The sequence below is a fragment of the Mastigoproctus giganteus genome, chromosome 11, assembly GCF_048544385.1.
Source record: "Mastigoproctus giganteus isolate SK-2022 chromosome 11, ASM4854438v1, whole genome shotgun sequence".
Lineage (NCBI taxonomy): Eukaryota > Metazoa > Arthropoda > Arachnida > Uropygi > Thelyphonidae > Mastigoproctus > Mastigoproctus giganteus.
Window position 1 is genome coordinate 13,924,298 of NC_143585.1, and position 14,217 is coordinate 13,938,514.

General features: G+C 37.7%; 2 protein-coding genes across 5 annotated transcripts in view; one reads left to right on the plus strand and one right to left on the minus strand.

Moving 5' to 3' along the window:
• Nucleotides 1-14,217, plus strand: part of LOC150077729 (putative palmitoyltransferase ZDHHC13) — a 121,123-nt gene that overhangs the window by 104,700 nt on the left and 2,206 nt on the right. For 3 of the 4 annotated variants that reach the window (XM_090385542.1, XM_090385543.1, XM_090385545.1), the window contains exon 5: nt 8,730-9,231. The exons of the other annotated variant lie outside the window; for it this stretch is intronic. In XM_090385542.1, coding sequence (XP_090241668.1) covers nt 8,730-8,870 — 141 coding nt within the window. In that variant the 3' untranslated portion in view covers nt 8,871-9,231. Of the gene's footprint in view, nt 1-8,729; nt 9,232-14,217 lie in introns of those variants that run through there. 4 annotated transcript variants of the gene reach the window in all.
• Nucleotides 11,124-14,217, minus strand: part of LOC150077730 (lysozyme-like) — a 57,395-nt gene continuing 54,301 nt past the window's right edge. The window contains exon 5 of the mRNA XM_090385547.1: nt 11,124-11,524. Coding sequence (XP_090241673.1) covers nt 11,410-11,524 — 115 coding nt within the window. The 3' untranslated portion in view covers nt 11,124-11,409. The remainder of the gene's footprint in view (nt 11,525-14,217) is intronic.

Below are 14,217 nucleotides of genomic sequence, written 5' to 3' on the forward strand. Positions count from 1 at the left end.
CATTTTCACATGCGGGAACAGTGCAAAGTCGCAGGGAGCAAGGTCTGGACTGTAGGGAGGGTGCTCGAGAAGTTTCAGTCCTGTCGTGGTCAAATATTCGGTGCAGGCTTTGGCGCGGTGAGCTGGAGCATTTTCGTGATGGAGGTACCAAGTGTCCATTCTTGACTTTGGCCGCAGGTTCTTCATAGATCCAGTGACTTTAGGCAGGCATTGTTCAGTATACCACTTAGCTGTGACTGTCTTCTGCGTGTCCAAAACGACACGTTCCACAATTCCACTCAATTTGAAAAATACAGCTATCATTTTCTTCTTTACAGATTGGGATTTTCTGACAATTACGGGTGTGTCGTCATCATCAAAGACCCAAACTTTGTTTTGAGCCTTGGTCGGCAGATCGTAATAGTACAGCCAAGTCTCGTCACCTGTCACGATGTTGTTCACATACCGAGATTGTCCCTTATCAAACTTTTTTAGCATCTCCCGGCACCAAGTCACACGTCGTGTCATCTGCTCTTCAGTCAGTTGATGCGGAACCCAGAGAGAACAAAGTTTCTTCACGTGCAAATGATCTTGCAGAATCGAACGAATTGCTGGTGCATTTAGGCCCAAAGTATCCTCTATCTGTTGGTAGGTCACTCGCCTGTTTTCGTCAAGCATTTTCCTCACAGCAGTAACGTTTTCCTCCGTAACTGACGTTCGTGGCCTTCCCGGCCTCTCAGAATCCTCCAGAGTGAAATTTCCCCTTTGGAATTCTCTATACCACCTGAATATCGTTGTACGATGTGGACAATCATCATCTAGTGCAAGAGTCATTTCTTCTAAGCACTGGTCTATGGTTAAACCACGCACGAAATTATACCGCAAAGCTGTCCTTATCTCATTTCGTGACCACGATGCCATCGCAAGCACTTTACACTCTCACTACTAATGAATAACTGAGCCCATCGACTTGGCGTGGCAGCTACTATGCACGTATGAACATGTCTTAACATGCAGCAACAAGCAGCTTCCTGTGATTCATTGTTGCGTCATATTGCAAAACTTTCCTAGTACCCTTTGTTCTTCTGGAATGTACTCTATATAATGATGCTTGACTAGTGTCATTCAGTTCTCTGGCACGCTTGAAGGAACCTTTGTCACTTAGCCATATCATATGCGAAAATTCAAATCTCACAGAATTCTTCTCCTTCCTAAAACGAATAGAACTGTATAGCCGTTTCTAACTGCTTCTATATCAACCAACGCAGGCAGTATGAACCGCTTTACTAAGTGCGATATGACCTAAGTAGCCATAGCACTTAAAACCCCATCAACAACAACAACAGTCCTATTGAGAACGTGTGCTATATGCTGGAGATATGCTGTTCGGCAATGAAGTCATCTTCCTTCAAATGGTTGTAACTACACAATATTTTGCTGGAAGAATGGTTATAATTAGACTAAAATGCACTAAAGCACCCTATAGAATCTATGCTGCATCACACTTGCTGTTATTCAAAACAAAGGTGGCCTGATTCAATACTGAATAAAGGTACTTTTCGGCCAGTGTGTGTATTCCACAACCAATTTCTCAGTTTGTTTAAGCTTATTTCTTTCATTACATAATTATTGTGTATAACAGTAATTAAATTATGCTGCTTAGTTAATGTTTAGTATATATTTTCATATTCAAAAGAAAAATTTATTTTTGACTATATTTCATATCATCAGGAAATATGCTATTATATCTCTAAATAGGCCTACGAGGCTGGGAAAACTCATTAAATAATTAAACTTCACACCAACCAGTACTTGAAAATATTTTAATACTGTAACTAAAAACACTGTATTTACAATAAAATGATTAAAACTAGTTTAAAATATATAAATAAAAACAATTAAAATATAACATAAGATCTCCCCGGAGGATGCTGTCATCATGGATCATGCACAGGGGTTCTGGAACCATAAATGGCTTGAGAGCTTACGCATTGAGGCAGCCACTAACACCATTAATAGAGATAAGGGTGTACGTTTACACCCTCTCTTTGAAACGGTTGTCTTGGGACACAATGAACGGTTTCGGGTAGTGTGCTCCCGAGCCATTCCCGGTTCTGGTGCACAAATGGGAAATACCAGTCGCATTCTTGGGGAACCATGTGACGAATTTCGTGGACCTGCTATTTAAGGATGTGGCATACAGAAAAATGTACGCTGTTGAGAAAGGAGACTGCCGTCTCTGATTGCTACAGTTGCTACTGTATATTTTAATTTTTAATATTATTTATATCTGTTGTCAGTCATATTTTAATTGTTTTTATTTATATATTTTAAATATTTTAAACTAGTTTTAATCATTTTATTGTAAATACAGTGTTTTTAGTTACAGTATTAAAATATTTTCAAGTACTGGTTGGTGTGAAGTTTAATTATTTAATAATATGCTATTATTCATAATTTACACAAGAGTGTTCTGAATTAATCTTGAAATTCTGGAAAAGGATTGGAGTTACTGATTCAAATTTATATAAATATAGCTGTTGTGGGGAGGAGGCTGTTGAATCAGAATTGCACTAGAGACATTCCCAGGGACCAAGACATTATGCAACAGAACATATATGCCAAAAATTCGGTATTCATGTGAAGTTTTCTTTAGCATTAGCATTAGTAGAGGCATTTGATGCAAGAAAGCAAGCTTATGCAGCATCAGCCAAAAACAAAAAAAAAAAATAAAATAAAAAACCCACTTCCACTTCACCCCTCTGTTCGTTCCAAATACCTGTCCAGCTGAGCCTTAAACTTATTTAGGCTATCAACCTCCACCACGAGGGATGGAAGTCCGTTCCACCAACCAACCACCCGCTGGCTAAAGGCAAATTTCCTCACGTCTATCCTACATCTGTCTTTCCTCAATTTGAATTTATGCCCTCTCAGGTGATTTTTCTGAGCTAGAGGAAGAATCCCATCAGCATTGAGCATGCTTAAACCATTCAAGGCTTTATACACCTCTATCAGATCACCTCGCTGGTGCCTAGTCTTCAGACACTGTAATTTGCAAAACTTAAGCCTTTCTTCGTAAGAGCACCCCTTTGTTCCATTCACTAATCTTGTTGCCCTTCTCTGTACTCGTTCCAGCAGCTCTACATCCTTCTTGAAATGAGGCCTCCAGACCTGTATACAGTACTCTAGGTGTGGCCTGACCATTGCCTTATACAATGGAATAATCACCTCCTTATCCCTGCTGGAAAAATTCCTGTATATCATTGACAATACTCCATGAGCTACTCTTGCAGCCCGTCTGCACTGCTCAGAGAACTTCATATCTGCCTGCACAACCACCCCCAAGTCCCTTTCATTTTCTACCACTGTCAGTGTAGTACCACAGAGTTGATACGTTGCTCTGGGGTTGCTGTATCCCATGTGTAGTACTTTACATTTGCCAATGTTAAACTTCATTTGCCACCTCGAAGCCCATCTGCTCAACCTTTCCAGATCCTGTTGCAGCAGCATAGTGTCAGTAGTGTCCTTGACAACCCTGCCAACCTTTGTATCATCTGCAAACTTGGACATTAAGCTTCATATACCATCATCAATATCATTTATAAATACAGAAAACAATAATGGACCCAACACTGAGCCCTGAGGGACTCCACTAATAACATTAGTCCATGATGAGCAGTGTCCATTGATTACCACTCTCCGTCTTCTCCCCCTCAACCACCCCTTTATCCATAGCAGCAATTTGCCTCCAATGTCACACTGCTCCAATTTGTGTAGCAGTCTTCCATGTGCAACAGTATCAAAAGCCTTTCTAAGATCGAAGTATATAATATCAAAGTTATTCCCTGCATCCAGTTCTTTTGTGACTGCATCATAGTATCCAATCAAGTTGGTCAGGCAAGACTTCCCCTTAACAAAACCATGCTGTGTCTGAGCTATAACTGAAGTCTTGTCTAAATGATCCTGCAGTGCTTCTTTAACCAGTGCCTCCATTAATTTTCCTGGAACAGAAGTTAAGCTCACAGGTCTATAATTACTTGTGCCAGCCTTTGATCCTCCTTTGTGAACTGGGGTCACATTTGCACATTTCCAGTCTATGGGTACCTCCCCTGAGTCCAAGGAAGCTCTCATAATTATGGCTAAGGGTTTGCTTACTTCCTTTGCTGCCTCCTTTAATATAACTGGATAGATCCCATCCACCCCGGGTGCCTTTCTTGTGTTTATCTTCAACAGTTTCTCCTCCACTTTACTCCCAGTTATTTCAAGATTCTGTAGCTTACTGCTAGAGTTGAATACACCTCTGGCATTCCCCTTGCTGAATAACTCCTCATGTGTGAATGTCGATGCAAAATATTCATTTAGTTTGTTAGCTACCTGAGCAGGATCATCAACAGTTGACCCATCAATATCAAGTGGACCAATCTGATTCATCCCCTTCCTTCTAGAGTTTACATAAGTAAAGAACTCTTTGCTGTTTTTCTTTGCATCCCTTGCCAAGGATTTCTCGTAATCTGCCTTTGCCTGCCTAACCTCCTTTGTAACTTGGTTGCATATCAACTTGTATCTATCATAGGCTTCTGTGTCATGTGTTAATTTGTAAGTATCCCATGCATTTTTCTTCTCTGCCATATGCCTCATTAGTTCATCTGACATCCATTTTGGCCTAAACCTTGAACAATATTTCTTAGTTGGTATGTAAAGCCTAGTAGCTTCCAAGATAAGTTCTTTGAATGCTTCCCATTTTGAATTTGCTGTTGGTAACATCATCAGTTGGTCCCACTGTATAGAATTTAAATACTGTCTCATTCCATCGTAGTCGCCTTTACGGAAGCAATAACCCTTCCCTTTACCCCTAATGGTAGTTACCTCTTTGAGTAAATCCCACTTCAGCACACTGTGATCACTACACCTAGTGGTTCGTTTATCTGCAGATTCTTAATGCATGAAGAATCACTGCTGATAATCAAATCAAGAGTATTACTCCCTCTAGTTGCCTCCCGAACATGCTGATGTAGAAAACAATCATCCAATAAATCCACAAAAGCCCTGCTAGTGTGTGAGTAACCAGCCCTCAAATTCCAGTCAATATCTGGGAAATTAAAACCTCCCATTATAAGACTCTCTGATTTACTGGCCCACTCTATTTCCCTGTACAGTTCCTTATTATACTCATCAGAGTCATTAGGCCTATAGCACACTCCTACTCTCAATTTTGATCTCCCAATGCTTATGTCACACCAAACTGACTCAACACTGCACTGTCCGGCGATGTTGACTGGCTTCACTTCCTTGGTTTTTATGTGTTTCTTAACTAATAGCATAACCCCTCCCCCCTTCCTATCCTGTCTATCCTTTCTGTAGACGTTGTACTCCCCAAATTGCAGTTCTGCATCCCTTATATCTGTGTGACATCACGTCTCTGATATCCCAACAATATCTGCCTTTGATGTTTTGAGCAATACCTCAAATTCATCAAATTTATTTACTAAACTCCTAGCATTGGTGTAGACGCAAGTATACCTGCACCTGTTTCTATTCTTAGCTACCCTAACACAACCCATGTGTTTACTTGTACCGCAATGGCTCCCAGCAGTCTCTGAAATACCATGCATCTTGTTTTCCAGGCTTCTGCTCATTCTAATAGAAGCAGTGCAAGAATCTCTTTCACCTCTGCCAGTGGCTACTGTCAATCTATTGGTCTTTGTCTCCCCCCAAGCTAGCAGTTTTCCGACCCACCTAACACTGCCTCGATAGCTTCAGCAAATATTCTTGCACCCTTTCTATTTAAGTGTATCCCATCCCTGTAGAAGCAATCTCTCCTGTTCTTCTCGGGTAATGATAAACATCGAACACATTTTCATATATATGTATATACAGGGTGTACATAACATGTGGGACCCACTTCAGTGATGGATTTAGGACCAAAAAACAAACAAAAAAAAAGTTCACGTAAACATGGGTCTGATTTTCTCTTTTTTCTGAGTTAAAGTGCCATTTTTGTGTTCCAGCAATTCTTTTCACAAACTGAATTAGCATAAAAAGGGTAAACTGCAGCCATTATCAATCCACTGCAGGATGGAAGCCTCCTCAACGATTCATGTTGAGGGAAATGGACTATAATTTGCCATGCTTGAACAGTGTGGGTTGGGAGATCGATCGTATTTAGCAGTCAGGGGCTTGAGCCCTGGTCTACTCAAAGAGCATGTGCTACTGCACTCCTGCTCATAACCACTCCGCTATGGAGTCCAGGTAACGTTTCTACTATATATATATATATATATATATTGATATATATCTATCTGGATTTAATTTTTATATATATTTAGGTTCACTGCATAAATAAGTCCAGGGATTTTCCTTTTTGGTTAGCTAGAATAGAATGAGACAAACCGACACATACACATAATTCCAACATATTTAATATAAAGGTTTAAACTTAGGTACATACATTACTGTGATTGATAATAAGGGTTAATTTCAAAACTGATTGTCCAGTACAAGTAAACTGCCGACCAGGCTAGCCGAGTGGGTAAAGTACCTGCCCAGTAACCCAAAGGTCGCTTGTTCGATTCCCGCCTCGGGCTTGGATCAAAGTACTGCAAAAACCTTGGGAGGTGCAATATGGCCACAGAAGCCGATGCGCCAACAACTACCAAATCAAAAAAAAACAAAAAAAAAAAAAAACAAGTAAACTCCTCAGAGATACACAGTTACCAAAGTTTATTTAAATCTCATTTGCTGCAAGAAATAATTACAGTTCTCAGTAGTAATGGGTGTTCAGATGGGTGTTCTCCTTCCATCGTACAGGTTAATAAAGTCATTCACTGACAGGAATACAGAATACCTTAATTAGTCATTCCTTTTAGTTCCAAAATTGCATTACTTCTCTTCCCGAACAATCTCCTTGGACTAGGTATAATATGAATAAAGAGTACTTAGTTAATTACCCCCTTCTCCAGGTTGGGCCAGCTCCGTGGGTTTAGGATGATTTTCCATTTCGGATTTTGACTTTTGGGATTCCTTTGTTCCGTACTTCCTCTTCCCCCTTTTTAACTATCAGATTGGCATCTGTGTTAGCAGACCGTCTGGTTCTCGTCATCCTTTGCATATCCCGAACTCAGCTAGTCGGACTCCACTCAAAATTCCCTCATTGCCTATACTGCTCCTATTTCAGTTAAATTTTACTGACCTATACCTCCTTAGACATATTCCCCATTACACAACTACCACCCATCTCTTAACAATGCCACGACACTCTTTCCAAAACCCCACTAACTCCCCAATTAGCATAGTTGGCTCAATATCTCATAGAGGGCCTTGCTCAGAGTTATGTAAACAAGATCCTGTAATGTTCTTTGGGTGATTTTAGTTAGTTCTACTGCCAAGGATGCTATATTTGGAGCTTGTTATTGACAGTTTAATACTCTGTTTTCTGTGATAACTGAGGCTTATTCAGATCGAGAGATGACAGACATGCATCTCATGTATGGATTTGCTAGATGCTCGCGCCTCCGTAGCCAGGTGGGAAGGAGCAGCAGTGCGTAGCACACGCTTCTTGATTAGACCGGGGTTCGAGCCCGTCACCACCAAATATGGATGATGCGGAAAGGTCAGGGAATGACCACCGCATATCCGGAGCAATATGGCCTTAGTTGCTAATGCTCCTAAAAACCAAATAACTAACTAACTAACTAGATGCACTGCAGCTGAGGCAAGACAAGATATGCAGAAAATTTTCCTAATCATTTTGTGCCAAATAAGACCTTTCGGAGAATACATGAATGCCTTGTGGAAACTGGTTCATTTAGAAAACTAGTTTCAGATGGTGGTAGATCCATCAGCACCAGAACAACAAATCTGACAAACACCTGAAACCTTTGAGTGGATGAGGAGGTCTATGACGAGGCATTTTCAGGGCTTGTATTCAAGTGTATGGTGGCCCTTTTGAGCATTTCCTGTAAACGTAAGCAGATAGTTGCTAGAACCCAAAAATGGCTGTAACTTGGAAACAAGATAAATCATTCAACTTTTTTTTTTTTTTTTTTTTTATAGTTTTTGGGTCCTAAATCCATCCCTGAAGTAGTCCGACATGTTATAATATAACCTGTATGGGTATCTTAAGATAGGTATAGGGGAAAAAAGCATCAGATATATGTTTGTTCATTGATGAAATTCAGGATGGCACAACAAATCTTTCTAAAAGAGCCAAATATAAAATATCCAGTAAATCTGTTATATGCTGATGAACATGTTGCATTAATAGGTGGTTTTTGAATTTTGCAACATGCCTAAAAATGACCACAGAATATTGAAGAGAGCACAAAGGCTACTTATTGCTTGATGGAATAGTAGCCTTTGTGTGCAGATGATGGGAAGTATTAGGAAAAGGTTGAAATATGCAAACTTTCCTTATGTAGAAAAGCTCGCATGAACAAGATATCTAAAAACAAATTTTTAAATTTTTTTATTAATAGCAGTTTATCAGGAAAATAAAAAAAAAAGTAGTGTTAAAATCATTGAGGATGAATTTTGTACCATACCTAATTTTCACAATTGTAACCATTCTTATGCATTTCTTCTGTTAGGTTTGGGAGAGAGGTGTAAAGAATAGACTAGAATTCAAAAAATTTTGTTTGGCTATTAAATAAAGTAATATTTAGCTTTGTTTAAAAAGTAAACATTTGTATGTCACTTTGAGTATCATTATCTATACTTTTGAGTATCGACTATACTGCTTTATTTATTCTTAGGTAAATCAATCTAATAATCTTGGAGAAACACCTTTATTGCTTGCCCAGCGTGCTTCTAGGGAGGTGACAAACTATAAGGCTACTGAGCAAGAAGCTCAAGAAGTTGTAGAAAAATTAACAGTAGCTCAATCTAGAACATGATATAAATACTTGAAAAAAAAAATGAAATTTCATCTCAAGTAGGGCCTTTGGGCCTTTCAGGTGGCTGAAGCTCATCTGTGCTGGCTGTGATATAAGTACTCATCTCCAACTACGCTGTATATTTACGATAGAAAATGACATTTTAGGGCTGTAGTGCAGTCCACAGTCAGATCCTATTTTTTACATATCAGTGATAGACATCAGTAAAATTATTATTTTTTAAATTTTCCCACCTTTGCAAGTCTAATAGTGATGTGTAATTTGAAGCACAATTGGTGTAATTATGATAGGGTAGTGTCTTGGGCCCCTTGATTAAATGTTCAAATTGTTTTCCTTCTATGATATGCCTAAGTTTAGATTTTTCATCATTCTACTATTAGTACTAATCATTTACATTTATGAAAGATGTCAGTAAATTTCAGGAAATTAAATTTGCATTAATTGCATCATGAATGTGTCAGTCTATAATTTCTGAATAAATTGCATACCAGTCACTTGGTATTATTAAGCTAATTATGTAATTGTGTAACTAGCTTAATAATATAATGTAACTGGCTGGTGTGTAATTTATAAATGCATATTACATGCTAGAGAAAGGGCTATCCCCCCCCCCCCATTTCCATGATTTCTTTTTTTTTTTATTGAGATAGTTCTACAGTAATGTGAACTTGGAAATATAGTGTCAACAATGTTTATTTGTAAATTAGATGTCTATTTTTATAGTCAGCGGAATGTAAATAGAATCACGAATTGTATCTGTTGTATTGTTTTGTGTGTGTTGTGCCACTACTGATATTTGTATTAAAGTTTACCACCGACTTTATGGTTTTTCTTTTTGATAAAACACCATAATGTGAATAATGAATAAAATTGTTTTATGAATTTTTAAACGTTGTGTTATTTCAAAAGAAATTTATAAAATTTTTACAAAATTCTTGACAGTTTTGTTGCAGCAAATTTCCACACTACTCTTTGGAGAGAGTGGAATTTGTTATTGTTCATGCATACCAGCTCTATGATTTACATTCATTTCATGTAAATTTGTGAGGGTGCTCTTATTTATAGATTTTGTCATGACCTTATTTCATTCTTCTTTATTTCTAGACACTCCATTTAATTTTTGCTGAGAAACTGCAAAGGATGTTTTTTTTTTTTTTTTTCCCAAACAAGATGTTAAATCTTGTTATATTTGAAATATTTTGGTTCATCCAATCTTGTTTGTTTCAAACATCAATGCCTTTGGGCCTTTTAGGCAGAGAAAACAAGCAGCCAGTGTCAAAAGGTTATGACAGTACTTCATCAAATGTAGATGCATCGCATTTGTACAATTAAAATACCAAAAAAATGTGAATATTGGAGTTTGCCATGGATCCAGTTTTACTTGTATAATCCAATTAATTTTAGATATGCTGAGTTCATTATTAAACATGAACATTTAATCAGTTAGCAAACCTGTTAATTTTATAGCAATCCTGTCAATTATATAGCAGTTGATTGGCAGCCCTCTGTAAAGAGGAAAATGACCGCTTCTTCCCTTCATAAATTTTTCATGGCTCTTCTAGGAAAGAAGTTAGAATTTAAACTGGTGTTAAAGAAAATGGTGAGGAAATCATTTAAATAAACACTAGCAGTTCTAACAACAAAAAAATGAATTTCCGGAAAATGTCAAAATTAAATACACAAGACATTTCAGAAATTAATTTATCAAGTAATTGCCTTTATGAATTATGAATAAAAAGATGACTAGTTACTCTGATAAATATCCTACACTATGAAATTAGAATTTTGATTGCGAAGTTAGCTTGAATATCATGAATTACGGTCCTCATTAACGTTACCATTACCTTAAACCAACTAACATTATTTAAACTAGAAATTATTGGCCATCAGTATATAACTTTTTATCTTAAGTAAATGTTTTCTTCAACTTTTAACAACTGTCAAACTGAAGTCAAACCAACTGCTGAACTTTTTGTGATACCATTCAAGAGTGCTTGTAATTGTCCTGTCACCTGCCAGTACATCCTGAGATAATTATAGAGACAACATGAAAGAAGTCTGCTTTATAGGCGAAGGAAAGCAGGAAATTACTTTTTCAAACACTGCATATTTTGTGTTAATCAATATTTAGTTTTATCCGTTTACATATTAACCAATTTACACTATTTCCAACATGGAGTGCAAATAAAACAGTTGAGGTATTTTAAGTGTGTGAAAAGGATGTCATTTAAAATGTTATAAAAACTTTGAGAGTTTTATCATAAAAGAAACTTTATTAAACATAATAAGTAACTACATTTGGTTTTAAAATTTTAAAAAGTGTAAGATGCATTAATAAGGGCTTATGCCTCAGGCTGCAAGAGAATTATACTACATACAAGTTAGTGCAAATGCATCATATTAGTACACAGCTAAACTCTAAATTAGCAAATTTTTGCAAAGGCGGCATCGTTTAAGTTATCATTTGCACTAACTTGTACGTAATTTTAAAAAGTGCATGTTAAATCTATTTTTTCTTTTTTTTAAATGATGCATCATGTTAGAGATAATTAAAAGTAGTTTCCAAATTAAAGGTGCCTGTCCATTTCTTTAGCCCACAATCCTTGATAAATTGCATAACATCTTTACCTTTGCAATGATTCTGCCATCCGTACCTATAAGATAAAAATAAGCACAGATATTTTATATAGTTCCAAAAAGTTACAACCTTTTTTAAGAAAATCATTTATTGCTAGGAAAGTATGTACAATATATAGCAATTTGACCCTTCGTGGCCAGGAATTACAAAATTAATGAAGGTACAATAGGTCTCCACCATTAAATTTCTTATGTATCACTGGACAATGTTAACCCAGCAGCTTATTCTGTTAGGACTCCAAAAGTTACATCTGATTGCAGATCTATATGTCTGACATTTTTTTTTCTGTAGGAAGGTAAATTGAGCATTCAGCAACTAGTACGGCATGTGTAATGCAGTGACGTTAGCAGTGATAGCACAGTAGGTCTTCACCATGAAATATCATAGCACGTCTATCAGCAGACTTGAAGTAACCCAACAAGACGTTTCCTAGACCAGAACACTGCTGCCACCAACCTGTATTGTCTGCATCATACAAGTGGTGTCCATTGCAGCTTACAAACATCAGTATATAGTATATACAGGGTTGTTAAAATTAAAGTATCCCTATGTAGAAGGCTCTGGAGTGAGTTCTAAGACTCGTACTGAAGCAAAATTTGGACAACAGGTACAATAAAGAATGTGCTCGCCATTTATTGGGAAAAAAAATTAATTACAAAATTTGTCACTATATGGCTCTGTGGCAATATAAATCACTTGAACAGCACTACAATTGTCCAATGTGTCCTCCATTTTGGTTAACAGTTTCCATTCGAAGAACAGCATTTTCTGGAGCAGAACATAACATGTCAACTGGAATAGCCAGCATGTGACATCTAATGCTGTCCTTCAGATCTGCCAGAGTTTGACATCCCGATACACATGGCTCTTCAAAAAACCCCACAACCAGACGTCGCATGGGGTTGAGGTCCGGTGATCGGGGTGGTCAAGATGTCTGGAAACAACAGCTGATGACCCGTTTATCTGTAAAGTGTTGCCTTAGCAATCTTTGGACACAACTTTCCAAAGTTGTGTCCAAAGTTGTGTTTCATGAAAAGATGGTGGCATACCATCTTTCATGAATATGTATCCTGAAGGCACCCCTTCAGGGCATGTGTAATGCAGTGACATTGGCAGTGATAGCACAGTAGGTCTTCACCATGAAATATCATAGCACATCTATCAGCAGCTCTGGTATTGCAAAATTTGCCAACATTTCATAATATTGCTGTCCAGTGATGGAACAGGTGCTCGGTCCAGTCGGTGTTACCTGTTCAAAAAAATATGGCCCAATCATGAATGTGGCTGTAAATCCACACCACACTGTCACTTTTGGGGAATGCAGTGGGACCTCTTGGATAACGCGAGGGTTTTCTGTTGCCCAAATGCGACAGTTGTGCATATTCACTTGTCCATTTAAGCGGGCTTCATTACTCCAAAGGATGTACCATGGCCAAGTGATATCCACTGTCATTCAGGCCAGAAACTGAAGTGCGTATGTGAAATGAATATCTGCATCGCCATGCTTTAGCTGCTGCATGTGCATCTTGTAAGGATAGTACCGCAACACCTGATGCATTACTAGCCTTACAGTGGAATACGGCCTGTCCACTTCATTAGAAACAGCTGGCACACTTGCGCTACCACATGGAGATTGACTTGATAAATCCACGACACCCATAGCCACATCTTCAACACGAGAGGAGTCCACTCATCTTCAACCTCTACCTGGTTGAACACCAAGATGTCCTGTCGCTTCAAATTTTGCAATCATTTTTCAGACAGCACAAATAGTTATAGGTCCCTGCCTTATGCACTTCTGATAGCCACAGCTGCATTGTTGCTGTTCTGATAGTAAAGCTTCACTAATAGTGTCTTTTCCTGTAATGTTATTGGCATTGCTGCTGTAGTGCAGGCAAACATCTACTGTATGATTTTAAAGAGACTGTTTTTACTTTTATACAGTACAGTAGAGCTGATTAGGGGCAATGTGGCAATAACCTAAGTTATTTGCATAATCGTAACTAAGATAGTTACATGTCACACAGTGACAAATTTTGTAACTTTTTTTTTTTTTTTTTACCAGTAAATGGCGAGCACGTTCTTTATTGTACTTGTTCAAATTTCTCTTCAGTACGAGCCTTAGAACTCTCTCCAGAGCTCTCTACATAGGGATACTTTAATTGTAACAACCCTGTACTTAGTTGGTATTGGGGCTTACAATACTGAGATCCCGGAATCCCAGGTCATTTTTTTCAGCAATTCTAATACGGTATTGATACAAAAATACTGATTTTTCGGTACTAATTTAAAAAGTAATTGTTTATGATTTATTCACATGAAATTTATAAAATCAACAACAATAAATCATGATTATTACTGAATTTGTAACTGTGGGATTGTTATACACGATACAAATAATGGAAACCTAAAATCGTCATGAAACTGTAAGACAGTCTTACAAATGTATTTTTCTTAGTAAGTAGTGTGTGGAAGTAAAGCACTTATGGAATAAAGAAAACATTCTTACGGAAATATTTCCATTAGTGGGAGTAGGCCTGGTAGGGTACTTAAGGAATATGGTGAACAATAGCATGGCAGCTGCCGAAAGGTAAATTAAAAGCTTCAGAACAGTAGTTTAATCCCTCTATTACACCGCTTTTTGAGGACGCAACACTTAGTGCATTTTGGGAAAGGGCACCAGTATGAAGGAGTTCAAAATCAAAGGTA